The sequence below is a fragment of the Vigna unguiculata genome, chromosome 5 (genome assembly GCF_037176805.1).
Source record: "Vigna unguiculata cultivar grain cowpea cultivar isolate G323 ecotype 2 chromosome 5, ASM3717680v1, whole genome shotgun sequence".
Lineage (NCBI taxonomy): Eukaryota > Viridiplantae > Streptophyta > Magnoliopsida > Fabales > Fabaceae > Vigna > Vigna unguiculata.
In genome coordinates, this window is record NC_140796.1 from 40,247,796 (window position 1) to 40,266,153 (window position 18,358).

At 31.3% G+C, this 18,358-nt stretch overlaps 1 protein-coding gene across 4 annotated transcripts; it reads right to left on the minus strand.

The window, feature by feature from the left end:
* Nucleotides 1-10,288: 10,288 nt before the first annotated feature.
* LOC114183826 (protein NEOXANTHIN-DEFICIENT 1) lies at nucleotides 10,289-18,136 on the minus strand. 4 transcript variants are annotated; one of them, XM_028070977.2, is made up of 12 exons: nucleotides 17,969-18,135; nucleotides 17,790-17,859; nucleotides 17,608-17,691; nucleotides 16,787-16,850; nucleotides 16,635-16,681; nucleotides 14,855-14,909; nucleotides 14,161-14,199; nucleotides 13,755-13,929; nucleotides 13,370-13,433; nucleotides 13,220-13,276; nucleotides 12,316-12,583; nucleotides 10,289-11,272 (listed from the first exon to the last, which is right to left on the minus strand). In XM_028070977.2, the coding sequence occupies exons 2-11, from the start codon at nucleotides 17,852-17,854 to the stop codon at nucleotides 12,316-12,318; spliced, it is 918 nt and encodes a 305-aa protein (XP_027926778.1). In that variant the 5' UTR covers nucleotides 17,855-17,859; nucleotides 17,969-18,135; the 3' UTR covers nucleotides 10,289-11,272. The 4 variants fall into 4 exon arrangements, with proteins under 4 accessions (XP_027926778.1, XP_027926780.1, XP_027926777.1 ...); XM_028070979.2 differs by lacking the exon at nucleotides 10,289-11,272 and adding an exon at nucleotides 12,128-12,219 and having other exon boundaries at nucleotides 13,265-13,276; nucleotides 17,969-18,136; XM_028070976.2 differs by lacking the exon at nucleotides 10,289-11,272 and adding an exon at nucleotides 12,128-12,219.
* Nucleotides 18,137-18,358: the final 222 nt, after the last annotated feature.

Below are 18,358 nucleotides of genomic sequence, written 5' to 3' on the forward strand. Positions count from 1 at the left end.
GGAGTAGCGTTTATACTCTAGGACTTCTCTCTTATATTCTATCTGTGTGGCATTTCATTTAAATTAAAGTTATTATTTAAATGGGGTGTTACATCCCTCATCCGCGAAGGCTTCTCCCACAATCGAGGAAACCATCAGCATCACTAGTGTAGAGTAGAATCTCCTCATAGTTACGTCGCAGGTCCACGACTCCTTGTCCAGTTCAACACCAACCCCGAATTCCTCATCGCCTTGAAGACTGGTGACGCTAGCTCCTCTACAAGATCTACCTTCTCAACGCTTCACAGCGGATCACCGCCTCATTTTTTCTTGTTGAGAATCGTTATTTCGGGAAGGCGGCACAAAATCTGGCGTGCGCAATGAAGGATTTCCTGAGTAGGCTAGGGAGATAATGGGTAGGAAAACTTTGATTACACTGGCCAACAAGTGATAGAAGCGCCTACAGCTTCGAGATCGATGACGAAGATTGATGAACTTCGCTTAGATTTGATGAATTCTCACTTAGGTTTTATAGTTTGGGGAAAAGTAAAGTAAGTGTATATTTTGAGAGGGAAATACTAAAAAAAAGTTTGGAAGAGTGAAAAATGTATTATAATTTGTTTAGTTCATAAACCTCTTCAAAAAGAAATTGAAACCTGATAATTAGCATTATCATATTTTTATTATTGTTATTTTATTATTATCTTTTTAGATATTTTAAATTTCATTTCATAAATTTGGAAAAGGTAAATAATTAGTTTATATTTTGCAGATAAGTGGAAATTTAGAAATTTAAGAACAATAGAGTCAATGGAGATTACTGAATATTAAAATAATATATCAACAAAATCAGTTATCTACCAAGTTGGTTACTTCAATTACAAATCATAAGATTTAAAGAATACATCAAAGATATGGAATCTCTGAAGATTAAAAGATATATATCAAAGTTTATCTATTACAATTTATTCAAGTACAGAATCAAGTCCAAATTTTAGGCCTTGTCCAGTTATAAAAGTCTATAAATTGAGGGTTTGATAGAGGTCAAAACACACCTTTGGAGAGAAAGACACTTGATCTAAAAATACTTGACAGTGGAAACATATTCTGAAGACGGGAGGCATTCAATTTCATCATCATTCTACCATTTATTATGTCTAGGAGTAACTAACTCCCTCATTCACTAGGGTTAGGTGTAATGTTTTCTTAATTCTTTCTGGATAAAACAACTAATTGATTTCACATGCTAAACATGTATGTGGTCATTGGTCATTCTTAACATCAACATTGTTCACAACCCAAGGCAATCAACAAGCATTAATTATAAAACTAATGAACCCAAAAATGCATGACGGTAATGCTTTTTCCATATCAAAAGAAATAGTGAAAACATCACATTCAACCAAGATCATAACCAAAACTCAAGAAAGACTGCATAACACAACAAAAATTAATTTTTGTAAACCTGAACAGAAGATCGGATTTACAATAGTTGCGTTGGAACACCAAGAGGCATATGAGGGTGGCGATCGTAGGTGAATGGGTTTTTTATATGCGAGGATTAAAATAAATTGTGTGCTTAGGGTGAGAGAGGTCTCCAGAATTCCGAGAGAAAAAAAATTCTTTTTATTCTTTTGCTTGATGGGTTTATATACACAACATTATAAATCTAATGTAATCTCGTAATAAAGTTAGTCTTGATTACAAAGAAATTTTAAAAGACAAGAATTGGTCTTCACATTATGGGAATCAAATCACCAAAAAATCAGAGCACAAAATCAAACGTGATCAGGACAAAATAATTATAATTAGAAAAAAGATATTCTTGAGAAACATATTACTATTTTCCTCCTTTGCAAAAGGAGGTGTCATAAAACCAGAGCACAAAATCAATTATCACTGAAAAAAATGATTCTAAAAATTAAAACAGATTTTGCTTCTAAATATTAGAATCTCATCATTAACTTCTTGATTTGGAGCAGAAATGACAAAGCATAGAGTGGGGGTGAGAATATAAAATTTTGGGTTGCCATTAGTTGCAAGAAAAAACGGTGTGGGTGTACAAAGTATTTTGGGCTAAAATAGAAATAAAGCCTCAAAAAGAAAACTTATTTACTTTTTTTTAATATTTTTTTATTTTCTTAAAAAATAAATTATTATTATTTATTCTTCTATTTTTTTAGCCGGACGAAATTGGGTGTTGACAGTACCCCCAAAGGAAATAAGGTAAAGAGGAATGACTCAACATATATCTCACCATATCTAAAAGAGTGTGATTCCTCCTTTCTGCAACTCCATTTTGCTGAGGAGTATCAGGCATAGTATACCGAGCTTTAATACCACATTCATCAAGACATCTAGCGAAAGGTCCAAAATTTCTTTCAATCTCACCATATCTGCCATAATACTCTCCACCTTTGTCAGACCTTACATATTTTATCTTCTTTCCTGTTTTCAACTTAATAGCAGCTTTGAAAGACTTAAAAGCATCCAAGGAACTTGATTTTTCCTGTAGAAGATCTATTCATCCAAATTGGGAATAATCGCCTATAAACGTGATAAAGTACCTATATCCCCAATGGAAGTGGGTGTGATAGGTAATCATCCATTCCTCCTTTTGAGTGTTGTAAGAAGTCTTTAACACATCAAATTGAGAAGGAAGAGATTCCATAACCTGCCAAATCAAATAACTATCACAAGCTCTACCTTTAAAGATTTGAGTTTGTTATAATAGTGTGCAAGCTTCATCATATGCTCACGAACACCACTGACACCATCATATTTGGTCTTTTTAAGAAGTGACAGATATTGACCATTTTGAGCTTTGTCAAAAGTTTTAAACTTATCACTAACCGATCTTATAAAATCCTTAGCATTATCATTATCTGGAATGCTCTATCGAATAGACTGCTCCATGGTGTATTTCATCACCATGAAGCACACCCCATTCGAATGTTCACAAGAAGCTCTCTAGACACCAGTGGACTCAAGGGTAAGAGCAGGAGGTTCCTCCTCTCTCAAAGAAAAGTCCATATTGGTAATTACCAGATACAAACCCATAGATTCTTTCCAATCCTCAAAATTTTTTCCATTCAAAGTTTTGACCCAAGTCAATTGCATAGACAAAGAATTTGGTATCAAAAATAACAAAGAAACATTTAATACACACACTTACTGTGTAAATAAATAAAATAAATGTTTTTGAATACTCAGCAAGATATGCCTATAATACCAAATTATTTTTTGTTCACCATGATCCTGCTTAAGGATCCTGAATCATAATAAATAAGAAATATAATTAGAATAAAAAAAACAGAATGCACATCTGATGTCAAAAGAAATCTAATACCGATAGTGTACAAGCCAAATAATTCACATAATAAAATTCAAAATACATTGTATCAAGAAAAATAAAATACATTAATAATAAAATACCGATAGGGCATGATTAATATTAATGTAATATCAAATTAATTAATAAAATAATGAAGTTATTTCATTCCTTCAAAATAATGAGAAAGAAAATGAGGTTTTGATCATTTATGATACTGCATCGTAATTGATTAAACCCCTTGTAATATTTCATGCCTTAGCGAACAGCTATGGAAATTCATATACACTTTCAAAAAGAACAATTATATTTTATATCTTATCAGCTTTGATACCAATTGATAGAAATAAAATATAAGACACAATAATATAATATATTCATGTAAGAGTTTAAAGGATTGTGTACCCGGAATTAATGAAGGATCCATGGAAGCACGGAAGCACGAAATATCAGATATTATTATTCTCTTGTTGATAGGTATTCTGAAACGTATAACAAGAGTGTTTTACGTTGTTACTTAAAACTGACTAATGGGATATTAGTTTTATAACCTACGAGTAGAGACTAGGGACCTCTCAAAAAAGTATCTGATTATTCAAGCCTATCACAAACTATTTACTAAACAATCCAACCTATCACGGAAACACAAAATTATATTACCCATACAATAATAAATTATATGCAATATAATTAATATTAACAAATAATTTAATTTATTGATTAATGCTAATCTATAACAATGAAAAAAAAAGAATAATAATTTCATATAATAAAATTATATAAAATATTGGGACATAAAGAGATGCGAATATTCGTTCAATTATGTCAAATCATATGAAAAACCATAGTTTATTTTGTTCCTTATGTTTATAGTTGGGGTTTGAGCAGAGGGTTAATTTAGTTAATTATATATATATATATATATATATATATATATATATATATATATATATATATATATATATATATATATATATATATATATATAAATTTGTGACAAAAGAAATGAATTTTTAATTTTTTTTTTTAAACATAAGGTGGTTGAGTTAAATTTGTCATATTATATATATATATATATATATATATATATATATATATATATATACTCATGGATAAATTTGTGACAAAAGAAATGAATTTTTAATTTTTTTTTAAACACAAGGTGGCTGTGAGTTAAATTTGTCATTATAATTATTTATGTTTTATTTATATAATCTTAAAATTATGATATATTAGAGACACAAATATACGTGAAAACTAATTAAAACTTGATTTTGACTAATAATGCATTAGAAAAGAAATAAAAAAGGAAATTATGGAGTTGGTCAAATAATTAATAAATATTTTTTTGGATGTTTAGAAAGTTTAAAAATATTTTAAATAATTTTTTGCGGTTTCTAATTGTGAAAATATAATATATTTTGTGACATTTTTTAACCATCAAAATATGATATATTTTTTAGTCGTTTTTAACCATCAAAGTACGATATATTTTGTGACGATTTTTAACAATCAAAGTATGATAAAATATAATAAAATTAGAACACATTTTGTAACAGTTTTTATATTTTATTAGTTTTTTTTGTCTTTACCAACAACAATACAAGTTGTTAAAATATTTTTTTCATAGATAGATTGTTTTTGACATGTGTAATTGTGATGATTATTTTAACCGTCAAAAATTTCATTTGTGACAATTTTTAACCACTAAAAGTGTAATTTTAACCTTCACAAATATCAATATTTTTGTTGTAGTGTATGGAGATTTAGTGAAGTGCAAGTCATTTGGAGGTAAGGTGGTTGGAACTATTTTATATAGGTATTATGATGGAATGAATTTATCATTAGAAAATAACGGTGGAAAGTTATATAGGATATATACAATGGTCTTAATTCTTGGTATCGTGGTTATTTCTATTGGAGGTATGGATTCTTTTTTGTACTATGGGTACCTTGAAATTTTTGTGTTCATGATAATTTTGGATGCTTGGATGTATTGAAATTGATCTCTACATAAGACATTGTTTTTTCGTATTTCGTTGGGTAAGCCAATTTCTTCGCATTGAGTGTCAGTTTTGACGTTGAGTAGTGGAATTGTGAGAGGTTTGGCGCTTAGCAATGGTTTTCTGGCCTTCGGCGGTGGAATTTGCAAGGCAAATGGCGTTAAGCACTAGCATTGAGCATCAAATTGTCTATTTTGTTTGTTTTGCATGATTGGAATGTTATTGCAGGTGGTAAGGTGAGGGTATATATATTATGATTGTCGTGATACTTTTGTGATTAATATATGGCATGATATGATGATGTATGGTTAATCATGATGATATGATTATATCCATGAATGTATGTATGTATGCATGTACGTATGTATGTATGTATGTATGTATGTATGTATGTATGTATGTATAAGATGGTGGTGTATGTACTCTCTTGTAATCGTACAACCAAGTTGGTTCTTTTACCCAGAGGGCTTTGGTGAGTCAGGTAAAAAAGTTTTTTTCAACCATAAGGCTTTTTCATGAACTTAGCAAGAGTGCTCTTACCTAAGGTTTTGATGAATAAGTAGAGTTGTTGCTTGCAAGTCTTATTGAAAGCAGAGGAAAGACCATTTCCTAGAGTCGTTGGTGCGCATGGAAGGCAAATGGTTGGTTATGAGGGAATGACATACCATTTGATATTAGTTGGTGGTAATACGAATTGGTTGAGTTTGTGAACATATGTGATCATCCTAGGTGAGTGTTATGTTGGCAATATATTGTTATGTGATGCTTTATCTAGTTAGCTCATCCTTGCATGTTGGTGGTTGTGGTTTTCACCTGTGATGATCGTATAACTTGTGTTATATGAGAACCTATGTTGATGGAGATACAGTTAGAGAAGCATAGTTGTGAGAAGTCTGATTGGTAAAGTTTTTGGAAAGCAATTGGAATGGTTTTATCTTTTGAATAAGATGTATAATTGACTTTATTAAAAGTTTATTTTGAACTAGAAGGTTTTGTAATAAGCTTCCTTTAATGACTTATACCAGTTTGGTTTGATCTTAAATGCTGATTTACTTCGGAGAAATAAAGTTTTAGAAATTTTCACTTTCAAGTGATGGTATCAGAATTATGTTTTTGGAAGTATTGGAGATTTATAACTTACACGTGTCATCCTGAAAAGGGTCTTACGTGCGTACTTGTGATACTTGAAGAGGTTAATACATGTATAAGTTGAACATGTTTATGTAATCATTTGTAATCAATTTTATTTTATTGAACCTCTTAAGCAAAGTACTTAAAGGAGAACTAGATGTAAGTAAACTAGTATAAATTTTCTCTTTCATGCTTAATGTGTGATGAGATGCCTCTAACCAAGGGACCCACAACAAGAGCAATGGCTAGGAGGATACAAGAGGAATGGGCCTCCAATGCACATACAAGGCCCAAGTTGAACTTTACATGGGCCAAGGAAGATGTGAAGACCTAGCCTAAAACTCTTTGTTTGTAAATATTAGAATAGGGTTTATTTTTGGGCTTTGTATTTTGGGCCTAGTAGAATAGGGTTTTCTTTTGACCATGTATTGGGCCTTAGAGGAAATTGGGCTTTAGAAGTAATTTTGGACCAAAAAGGGGAATTGGGCCAAATGGGCCAAGAGTAGTGTGTCTACTCTAGAAAAGCCTAGAAGCTTCTCAAACTTGCTCTCCAAGGATGAGAGTTAGCTTCCCATGGCAAGACAAGTGTGACTTGCTTAGGTGGCAAGTCACACCTTCCACATTCTCCTTTTTGGCTCCAAAATTCAACTTTCTAGACTCCTTTTTCCCTCCACTTTTTTGAGACTCCTTGGTCTCATTTTAGCCTATAAATAGAGAGCTTAGGACCCTTGTATTTTTATTCATGAATATAGTAGAGAAACTCTGTTGAGATGACTCCAGACTCCTCTCTTTTTGTGAATCAACTTAGGCTAGAGTTCTCCTTCTTGGTTTCCTCTAGCCCCTTTCCTTGAGTGTTGGCCCAACCTCACTTGAGAGCTTCTCCAAACACCATTGTCACACCACTTCTCCTCTCATCTTCTAACTTCTACACCTTCATCCTTCTCCATGGAAGCTTCATCAATTCTGCATGGCTTCTCCTTGGCTTCCTTACTCTTGAAGATGGACTCATCATGTGGTATCTAGAGCCTTAGTTGATCAAGCTTGACGTCAAGAGATAAGTTCATCTTCCTTGTGTTTTTTCTTTCAATTTCCTTGTTGTTCATTACTTCCTTTGATTGTCTTGTTGTTTTTCTTCTTTTCACCTCATTGGTTATATGGTTCTTATCATTGTTCCTTTGGAACCATTCGGCCATTGTGCCTAAGAACTTAACCATGGTGAATTTGTGTGCCTTTTACATTTTCATTTGAGTCTTGTTCATTTTCTATTTCATCTATTTGAGTCATTTTAATTTTCTCATCCATATGTTTTGTCTAGAGTAATGTGTAGTTCACTTATGTCTTAAATTCCTTTGTTTAGCTTTCCATTTTGCTACTGTTTTGCTACTGTATTGCTACTGTTTTGCTGTTTTTTTGGTTCATAAATACGCCTTCTCTTCTCCCTTGGAGCCTTGGAAATGAACCTTCACATCTAGATAACCTTTGTTATCTTAATGTCCAGTGGGAATTTTCCTTGTGCTTGCTTAATCACCCAAGTTTCATTTTTGTTTCTAGTGTGCTTTGTGTGCTTTTAATTTTCGCATTTGAGTTCATACTTGTTAATTAGTTCTTGGAAAGTTCTTTAGAGTTAATTTCCATTGTGTTTCCTTGAGTTTCATAATCTTCTTTTGATTCCTTTAAGTTTCCTTCTCTTTTGTTTCTATTAAAATGCAAATGATCAAGCATAGTGTGGTGGTGATTCTAATTTGTGGTGGAAACTAGCTGTTGTAAGAGCTATAAAAAAAGAATGAAAAAGAGCACAAAAAGAGTACAAGCAAGTGCCAAAAATAATCAAAAGAAAAGATCAAAAGAAAGTTGCAAAAGAAGTACACTAGAATCACAACCATCACTTGAGTTTGAGAGCATTTTTCTGTTGCATTTTACTGTTGTTCCAGTGTTGTCTGTCTGCACACTTTCTGTATTTGTTTTATCACAAAAAATTGGCTATTACAAATCCAGATCTGATTTTTGCCTCTTGTAGCTAAAACATAGACGAAAAAAAAGAAAACAAAAATCATTGAAAAATGTTGAGAAATGAAAAAATGATAAATCGCTGAAGTAGAGGCTGAATTTCACATTTTTTTGGACTGGCAGTGACTGAAAATTCAAATTCTGTGTAGATTTCTAGCTTATTTTTGGTTGTTTTTAATCCATTCTAGTGTCATTCTTTAGGTAATTCATTTGAGTGCTTAACTTGTTTCTTTGCCTTATTTCTAGTTTGTCTTTCTTTGTTAAATCTTTGAGTATGTTTCAACTATATTCCACTTGAGTTTAGCTCTTCTTTCATTTAAGCTTTTCTTGTTTTTCCTTATTGGCTTCTTTGGCTTGGTGTTACATTCTTGGTGGAAGATTTCTTTGGAGGTAACCAAATACTCAAGGTAGCATCTTAGGAGGTGGAAACCAAAGTGGAACTCCAAGCTACAAGTGAAGTTCACAAAGGAGAAAATTCAAAGCAAATACTTGAGGGAGACACACTTTGGAGGCTGGACCGAGAGCTTGAGAGACATAGCTTGGCATAGCATAGTTTTATTTTGGTTTTTGCTGTTTTGATGTCACGAATTTTGTGTAATTTTCTTTCTTTCAGTTTTCTCCTTTCATTTGGCTTAGGTGGGAAAATGCTTTAGAGCAATCCCATCCTTAGCATTTAATTGTAATAGTTTAAGGTGTAGTGTGAGGTTCAAGGGGTTCCAAAGAATTTTCACTTAGGATTTTCGTCTAGTTTATGTTTTCAGTTTTTATATTTTCTGCCTTTATGTTTTAAATGTCCAGGTTTTGTGTAATTTGTATGATTGCTTCTATGTTTTAGGTCACCGTGATATCTAGGTGCAAATCTTTAAACACTTAGTTGACCTTTCTTTGGTCATAAGATTTCACACACTTTGGAAGTTGTTTTTCATAATTAAGATCTGTCTTGTTGGGAATTTTATTGAGAATTTTTGTGAAAGAAATTTAGAGATTTCTGGCTAGGAAAGGTTTGGTTTCTAAGCCTGTCCATGAGACTCACCTCCCTTTCCTAGGAACATCTCTAGAAATCTTTTCCTTTATATTCTCTTTAAAATTCCTAAAGTTTCTTTGTGAAAAGTAGTTTAGATAAGTGTTTCAAAAGTGTTTTCCAAAATGAGTTATCGTTTGTACAATAGATTGCATTTAGGTAGTCATAGTGAAGATAAAATGCATCAAACACATGAGAGTACATTCCCTTTCTTTGGTGAGGACATAAGTGCATTATCATACATATCTTGGGAGAGGGAAATAGATGATTTGGTGCAATCATTCCATCTTAGACATAGTAAATACTACTTTCTTACTTTGTGCATTTCACGTTTTGTAGGACATGCAAGAGAGTGATGGGATTATAGGCAGTTTAGAGTGGAAAAAGGAAGAAAACTCCCATTCAAAATTGGAGTGAGTTGAGAGCATGCATGAGAAGAACATTCATACCACCTTCCTTTGATTTTGATCGTGAGATAGAGAAAAAGAAAATTGAGATAGCAAGAAGGAAGGAGGAAAACTCACAATACTCTTAAGAGAAATGAGGGAGTTGGAAGAAAAAGAAAAAATAAGAATTCAGAAAAGAGAGCAAAAAGAAAGAGACAAATTTGAGCAAGAATTGAGAGAAGAAGAGGAAAAGTTGAGAAAACAAAAGGAGGAAGAAAAGAGAATAGAATATGAAGAGGAAAAGAGAGTAAGACAAGAGGCAGAGTTTAAAAGAAAAGAGAAAGAGATTGAGAGGAAAGAAATAATGCTTAGGGAAATAGAGATACAACATCTTACGAATCCTTGCATAGACTTCAAGGGAGTAATTCCATCTTTCAACTCTTCTTTATTAGTCATTAATACTTTTGTCTTAACTCTCCCTAGAATTGTTTTTCCATCTTCACCAATCATTCCATATTCCTCAAAAGATTTGCAAAAGTCAATCTCTGACTTAGAATTACCTTTTTGGACTCAATTAGGTCAAAGTGAAAATCAATGTTTTAGTGAAGTGGGTTTCATTAAAAATATTTCCAAACATAAAATCCCATTGTCATGTGTCTTTGGAAAACATAGTCTACATGATGTCCAGAATTTTAATGAAAATTTATTTGATGTTTTTGTAGATGTGTTTTAGAAGTAATTTTGGACTAAAAAGGGGAATTGGGCCAAATGGGCCAAGAGTAGTGTGTCTACTCTAGAAAAGCCTAGAAGCTTCTCAAACTTGCTCTCCAAGGATGAGAGTTAGCTTCCCATGGCAAGACAAGTGTGACTTGCTTAGGTGGCAAGTCACACCTTCCACATTCTCCTTTTTGGCTCCAAAATTCAACTTTCTAGACTCCTTTTTCCCTCCACTTTTTTGAGACTCCTTGGTCTCATTTTAGCCTATAAATAGAGAGCTTAGGACCCTTGTATTTTTATTCATGAATATAGTAGAGAAACTCTGTTGAGATGACTCCAGACTCCTCTCTTTTTGTGAATCAACTTAGGCTAGAGTTCTCCTTCTTGGTTTCCTCTAGCTCCTTCCTTGAGTGTTGGCCCAACCTCACTTGAGAGCTTCTCCAAACACCATTGCCGCACCACTTCTCCTCTCATCTTCTAACTTCCGCACCTTCATCCTTCTCCATGGAAGCTTCATCAATTCCACATGGCTTCTCCTTGGCTTCCTTACTCTTGAAGATGGCTTCCTTACATCTAGTTCTCCAGGGAGAACTAGATGTAAGTAAACAAGTATAAATTTTCTCTTTCATGCTTAATGTGTTTTCTCTTTAAGTGCACAAAGAGTCTAGGCTCTATTCAATCTCCCTTTTAGAATCATCTACACCAACAAAATCAAGTTAAACTAAGTCAAGAAAAGTTAGACATAAACCAATTTTGTATCGTGTTGAATTTAGTAAGACCAAGTCAATTTTAGGCTAAGTAAAGCCCAAGTCATACTAATTCAAATGTAAATTTATATTTAATTTTAAAAGATATGTAAACTAACTTTAGCCTAATTGAATTTGAAAATCCAATTGTGATCTAGTTAAAATAAATATAGATTGAATTTATGTTGAATTTTTAAAAAACCAATGAATCATCATGCGTAGTCATATGTATTTTTATGTGAATTTTATTCTTTAGCTGTTTGTTTGATTTGAATCCCTTGAAGTTACTTAAAAGCAGAGAAACTTAACAAATGAAGAAATAGTACTATTAAACATAGTTGTGGTGGCGTTGTGTAGTAAAAATAGTATTCACTTCTTCCTTTTCTCATATAAAAAGGTTAGGAGTGAAATTCACTAAAAAAGGAGAGTGGTATAAGTACTTAGTTTTTCATAGGGAACAAACTTTATATTCTAACTTCACAAAATTAAATAAATGAATATCCATTATAGAAAGATTCAGTATGACTAAATTGACAGTGAACGGAACAACAAAACCAATTGAGAAAAAGAAAAAAAATAAAGGAAAAGGTATATCAGAGAGATTAAATCTTAATTTATTTTGTAGATTTCTAACTGACTTTCCTCGTGCCAACATTAGAATAGAAATCTAAATCTATCAAAAAAACAAAATAAAAATACCATTTTGCAAAAAAGAATCAACCATTGAGACATAAATAATTTTAGTATAGTTTCTTTTACACAGAAGAAATGCAAACTAATCGGCAAAAAATTATAGGAGCAAGAAATTGGTCAACCAATTTGAAACAACAATATGAATTTGAATGGTTATTAACAAAAGGATCATTCGGTTGGAGAAAACGGAAGAGAGAAAATTTACCTATGTTAAAGAAAAAAAAAACACAAGTGAGATGAATAAATGTTACACAGGTTAAAGGCTCAAACAAATAATTTCTGTACTGAAAGACAATTTTACCTATGGAACAGAACTGACAGTAGTTTGTAAAGAATTTGAACACTGGGAAAGCACAATGGGTGCTTCAACCTGCATCTTCATTTGACTAAACTTTAGTGCTAGTAAAGGCTTTGAGAACATCACATATGTGCTGAAATTCTGTGCTTCAGTTTTATGATTTTCAGCCACAAGGCTACTGCTTCTTCCATGATCTTCTAAATTTTGTTCAGCTCCATCATTTGTTGAAGTGAATGATTCTGAAACCTTCAACGGTTTCAATGCTTGCACCCTATTCAATATTGAGAAGAAGACACTTTAAACTATTGTCAAGTCATATTCATTAATCTCTTTGTGCTTTTGAAGTTTAAAAGAAAAAGTGACAAGTTCATACACAGTTTTTACATATCGTAAGTCTGTTCATTTTTGTAATAACGGTTGAAAATCTAAATAAGTTTAAGTTTCATATTAAATAAAAATAAAAAAGTTGAACATCATAAGAAAGGACTCAATTTTGAATGAAAGGTGGCGTCAAATCTTTCATGTGGGCTTCATTCAGGTCTCATTGTTGTATTTCTCCTTGATAAAATCCTTGCCTAAAAAATTCATTTGTGGTATCACCAAGTAGAGTATGAGTGAAGAATTCTAAATGTAAAGAAGAGATTGTTGAGAATTCAAGTTTGAGTCTAAGTCTCATATTGAGTAAAATTGAAAAAGTTGAACATCATATAATGAAAAAATCCATAAACTTATTGTTTGAAGATTTTGGATTAGAAGTAGTGTCTATCTCTTAAAAGATTGAGTTTAGATCTCATTGATATTGTATTTTCCTTATAAATCCTCACTCGAAACCCATCAATAATTATAGCAAGAATGATTTATAGTTATTGTATAGAACTTTTTTAAGTTTAATAAGTTAAATTCTAGCCTGCATTCAATCTGGCAAGAGTACTTGAGGAGGTTAGGATTATACTCTGTAGCTCCACTGCAAAATTGAAACAAATTGGTGATCATTAGTCAATGAAAACTAAAAACTCTGGTAATAAAGTGTATACAATGGATTGCTGCACTAATTTACCTAAAACTTGGAAGTGACATTCTGATTCTTGGGCCTAACCTGCGGCCAAAGCTCAAAGAAGGCACTGCAATCAACATGGTTGTCATCAGAAAAGTCCTTATATTATCAATTATAATTAGAGGGCAAACTAAACAAATCAAACACAACGAGAACTGTTATGGAACATAGCAATTTTACCCTCACACTATGGCAAGCCTTTTAAATAATTCTATGTACAGAATCATAGTCTATGCTATTACTGATCCCAAATTAGTGTCCACTGAATTTGCAATAACCATTTGATAGCAACTAAAACAGGAAGAGGCAATGAAAAAATGTATCTTTTTCAAGTAATATTAAGGAAACTGATTGAGGCTAGTGAAATCAAATAAAAGAATCCACTCACCAGGACTGGTAAGACTGATATTAATATTGCATGCTTCTTCTGCATCAACACATTTGATTTTTGTTACTTCAACATTGAGGGGATCCTTTGGACTAAAGAACTTGGCACCAATTCCAATCCTACTAAGAAATTCACTCTTTTTGCCACTGGGTTGTCTTGAGAGTGCTGTGATTGTCTTTTTGAAGAATGGCCAAATGAAATATGCAAAAAATCCAAAATGGCCTAGACTTAGAGAATTCCCATGCTCAGTTTTATTGATTAGTGCTTTATCAAGTATCAGTGTTTTCAACACAGCTTGTGGTTTAATGTCCGAACTTTAGTTTTAGATAAAATCCTCATAACTGGCATACAACATCATAAGCAGTGTTCAAAAAGATTGAACTGCAATGATTGTCAAAACAATTACCTTGGAAAACCTAGCCATCTTGCTTGGAAGCCCCACCTCCTGCCAAAGATGTGGGAGTTACACCAAAATGGTAAAACGATATCACAATAGAATGTTACATATAGAGGGTGAAATCAATGAAAACAGAGCATAGCAGTTCATTCCATTCCAAATTATAGATGAAATTTTTTTAAGTGCAATTGAGAAAGTTAGAATCAAAAGTGAATTTCCTTTTCTATTGGCATGCATGATAACATGGTAGATCAGTCACCGAGGTATTGTTTGTTTTTATCACAGTTTTATCTTTCAAATATATTTTGGAAAGTTAAAGAAAAGAAATATATTTAAATTATCTTTTATCTCGATTCCTAAACAATGTGAACTATTAACTAAAACACTTATAAAATTGGCTTTAAGGTGCAAATTGCACCAATTTATATACCTCAAGTAAGCTTTATTAGAAAATGAATTCAAAATCAACTCTTCTTCACAAAACTGACTAACAAACTAAGAATTACTTTCAATTATATACTAAAAATTGATCTTATCTTTAAACGACACGAAGTCTCCGACAAAACGAAAAATAACAGTAATAAATCCATGAATTATTTTGCAGAGCACATGAAACTTAATTCTCCTCATCTCTGGATAAAATGAAATTCAGCAATTCGTTAAACCTTATTTAGTATGCATGCATCTGGGAATTTTCTTCTACCTTTCTTCCGTGACAACAGGCGTCATCATTGTTCACGTACACCCTTGTTGCCCATCTTTTTCGTCAAAAGAAAAACACAATTACAAGAACTTCTTGATATATCAAAATGGAATAAAAAAATGCTTCATAATCGCTTCAATGCAACTGCATGTTTATGCTAAATAAGTGCTTAATCTTATGCAGGCAAGAATTTGGAACAATAAACAATTCTAAAAGAAAAAATGTTAAAAAATAATGAAGAATAAGACACTGGCCTGAGTCTACTGAATCACCTCAACTGGTATTATGACATCATGGCTGGTTGAAATACAATGTATCTACCATTTATTATAAAGTATTTATGATCTATGAAAGTTCCTGTGTCATTTATTAGTATATTAACATGTATAGAACACTTGAGTTATATCCTCTACAATTGTATTGATAATATTAAATATTATTTTATCTTTTTGTATACTTTTCTTATATAATCTTATTTTAATAAGAAACACATAGCCACACATCTATGTTCCTCCTTTCCAAGGCATGAACCTTATCTATGTTCTGATTGGACAAGCTACTATAGTATAAAAATAAGGTTGAAGTATTTACCTCATACGTATATTTATCTCAATCTTTTATTTTAATTTCTATATTTATAAAATTTAGATTTTAATTTTAAAGTTTAGTTCTTATGTCTCCACTGTTTATACCGTTAAAAAAAATAAAGTTCAATTATGTTTTCATTCTTTAAAAGTTAGACTAAATTCTTTTTTACTCCCTTCAAATTAAAAAATAAAAATAAAAAATCTTTAAATTTAGTATAACATGATTTTCAGTAACCCTGTAAATAATACAATGTGCTAGGCTTGTTTGGACAACACAAGTAAGACCAAATTTGAGTGGGGAAGGAGTGGGTAGCAGCAGCATCACATGCACAAAACTACAACACCCACTTTGGTTGAAAACATCTTTTGGAATTGAATTTTATATAAAAAACTTCGTTCCATTTGAGTGCTGTTCTTTATCCTAATTTATTGGTAAATAATCAGTTCAATACTATAAATATTGGTGTATTTTATTTTGAGTACAAGAAAAAATATTTTACATTTTTAATATAAAATTTTTAATCATGTTAATTTTGATTAAATTCTATTAATAATAATTAAAATAATTGAACAGTGTTTAACTTTTAGTAATACCAGGCGTGTTTATTAAATTAAAAAAAAAAAGCTAATCTTAATATATATCATTAACATTCAAAGAAGTCTTTTTTTTTTCTTTTTATTTTGTAAATTTAAAATTTTTAATAATTTTTTCAAAGTTGATTACATATTAATGTTTAATATATATATATATATATATATATATATATATATATATATATATATATATATATATATATATATATATTCTTATTGTATTAAGCTAAGTGTTTATCCTGTTTTATTAAATAATATGAAAAAAATGAGGAGGTTTTTGACATGTATAAGGATTAAATGTATTTAGTTCTTTAACTTATATAAAGTTGAAATTTGTTTCTGTATAAACTTTTGAAATATTTTAGTTTTCAAAATATAAAAATAATAGATATAATCCTAGTCAAGAGTATTAAATGGTATAGATAAATTGAGTTAGCATAAACGTTTGATATATAAAAAAACTAAATTAAATTAAATTAAAAAAATTATATTCATTCGTTTTTTAAATTTCATACAGAAATTAATTTCAATTTTCAATTTTATATCAAAATTTTGTAACTAAAAGTAAAATGCCGATATAATGAAAAGTGGGAACATACGCGCAGGATGTTGGGCGGTTCCATACAAGTCCAGCAATCACAACAAGCTGCTACCCATCACAAAGTTCTAATGTCAGCAACAAATTGCACCAATCAATAATTTACGAAAATATGTTTCAAAATCAAAAACTGAGATTAAAATATAACAGAACCTCATCAAAGACACCAACTGGACTGTCCTCATAACTTGCTAGAAAGAAACCACCAAGAGTGTATCTGCATGTAAGGATTGAATTCAGAAATCACAAGTTTCAAAATAAATTTTATATTACAATAAGATAAAACTTTGTTAGTTTCTGTGTGTGTTTGCATGAATTGAATTGAAAGCATCGTGTGTTGTTAACTTTTAATACACACTTTTTTATGTCAATTTATAATTGCTGATGTGAAACTTCAATTATGATCTCAATAAAAAAAATAATCACCTCCACCTACTCTTCAGCCTCATGTGTTGAATTCTTTCATTTTAAATTATGATGGATAGAATTTACATGTAAATGAAATAGTTTGCAAATCCAAAGTGTTGGAACTTACAAGTCATCAATTATTTTTCTTGAACCATATTAAAAGAAGTGAGATTAAGTTGTAGGATACAACATCATCTTACATTAAAAAGTTGACTTAATAGTTTAGTCTCTACATTTATAATATAATAATAATTCAATGTTTTTCTCTCTATGATTTAATCTTCTATCTTCTATTGGATCAAATCAAAGCTAATGTCATTCAGAGAATCATAAATTGACATGTTAATAACTCACTCACTTTTTTGACATGTTTGTTGCCCAATTCTAAGAGTAAAACGGGAAAGAACAACGTTAACATAAATGTAACAGAAGATATCATATTGAAATGCATTGAACTTTTTAACTCACAAACTAATAATCTCAAGAGCAATTGGAAAACTAATCAGTGTTGAAATTTATTCCCCATTTTGAATTAACCCTCATAAAGCAAGTACAATTATACCTACCCAAAGGCTTCAACTAATTTGAATTCTCTGGGAATATATGCTCGAGCTTTCTCTGCTTTCACAAGATGAAGTTGATACCAGGCACTGATGATACATATATCAGAAACAGAACCAGATAGTTAAACTTAGACAAAAAAACACAGAGCAAAACATAGTAATTCCAGAAAACATGTTACACTAACCTGCCTCTAAATACCCATGGAGGTTTGCCATACCCAGAAGAAGATCTTCCCTCAACAGCTTCCATGAACACTGAATGATAAATTGACAAACAAATTGAACTCAAATCTGTCAGAAACAGATCAGAAATTGAACACTAATGAATGAATGAATGCATTAACATTAGGGAGGCAGAACTTACATGATTGGGTTTGGTGGGTGAGAGATGAGTGAAAGAAGCAAAAGGGAAGGTGTGGTTATGGATGAAATGAAACCCAAGGAAATGGAGAAATGGTGAAGGAAGAGTGGGAGAAGAGGGTAAGGTGTGGTATGGTAGAGAACTGAATTATGAGTGGATAAACCGAAATTCTTCATCCTGCGTGTCCTTTTCTATGGACATAAACTTCACTGGCACAAGGTTTGGCGCCAACAGAAAGTAAAAATAAAAAGCAACATTTTAGATGTGTAACTTTTGATTTTGGGTGCTCATACTTTAATACCCACTAAATTATGTTTATTTATTTTTAATTTAAAATTAATATACATTATTATAGTATAATTGTAATAGAGAATTATAAAGTAAGCGTACTTT

What these genes read in the sequence shown, in the direction of transcription:
- LOC114183826 (XM_028070977.2), bottom strand. Translation starts at nt 17,854, where the DNA reads ATGGAAGCTGTTGAGGGAAGATCTTCTTCTGGGTATGGCAAACCTCCA. An exon ending in AACCGCCCAACATCCTGCGC is followed by an intron (nt 14,910 to 16,634) that starts GTATGTTCCCAC and finishes TTGACGAAAAAG; the next exon opens with ATGGGCAACAAGGGTGTACG. An exon ending in ATGTCACTTCCAAGTTTTAG is followed by an intron (nt 13,277 to 13,369) that starts GTAAATTAGTGC and finishes TCAATTTTGCAG; the next exon opens with TGGAGCTACAGAGTATAATC.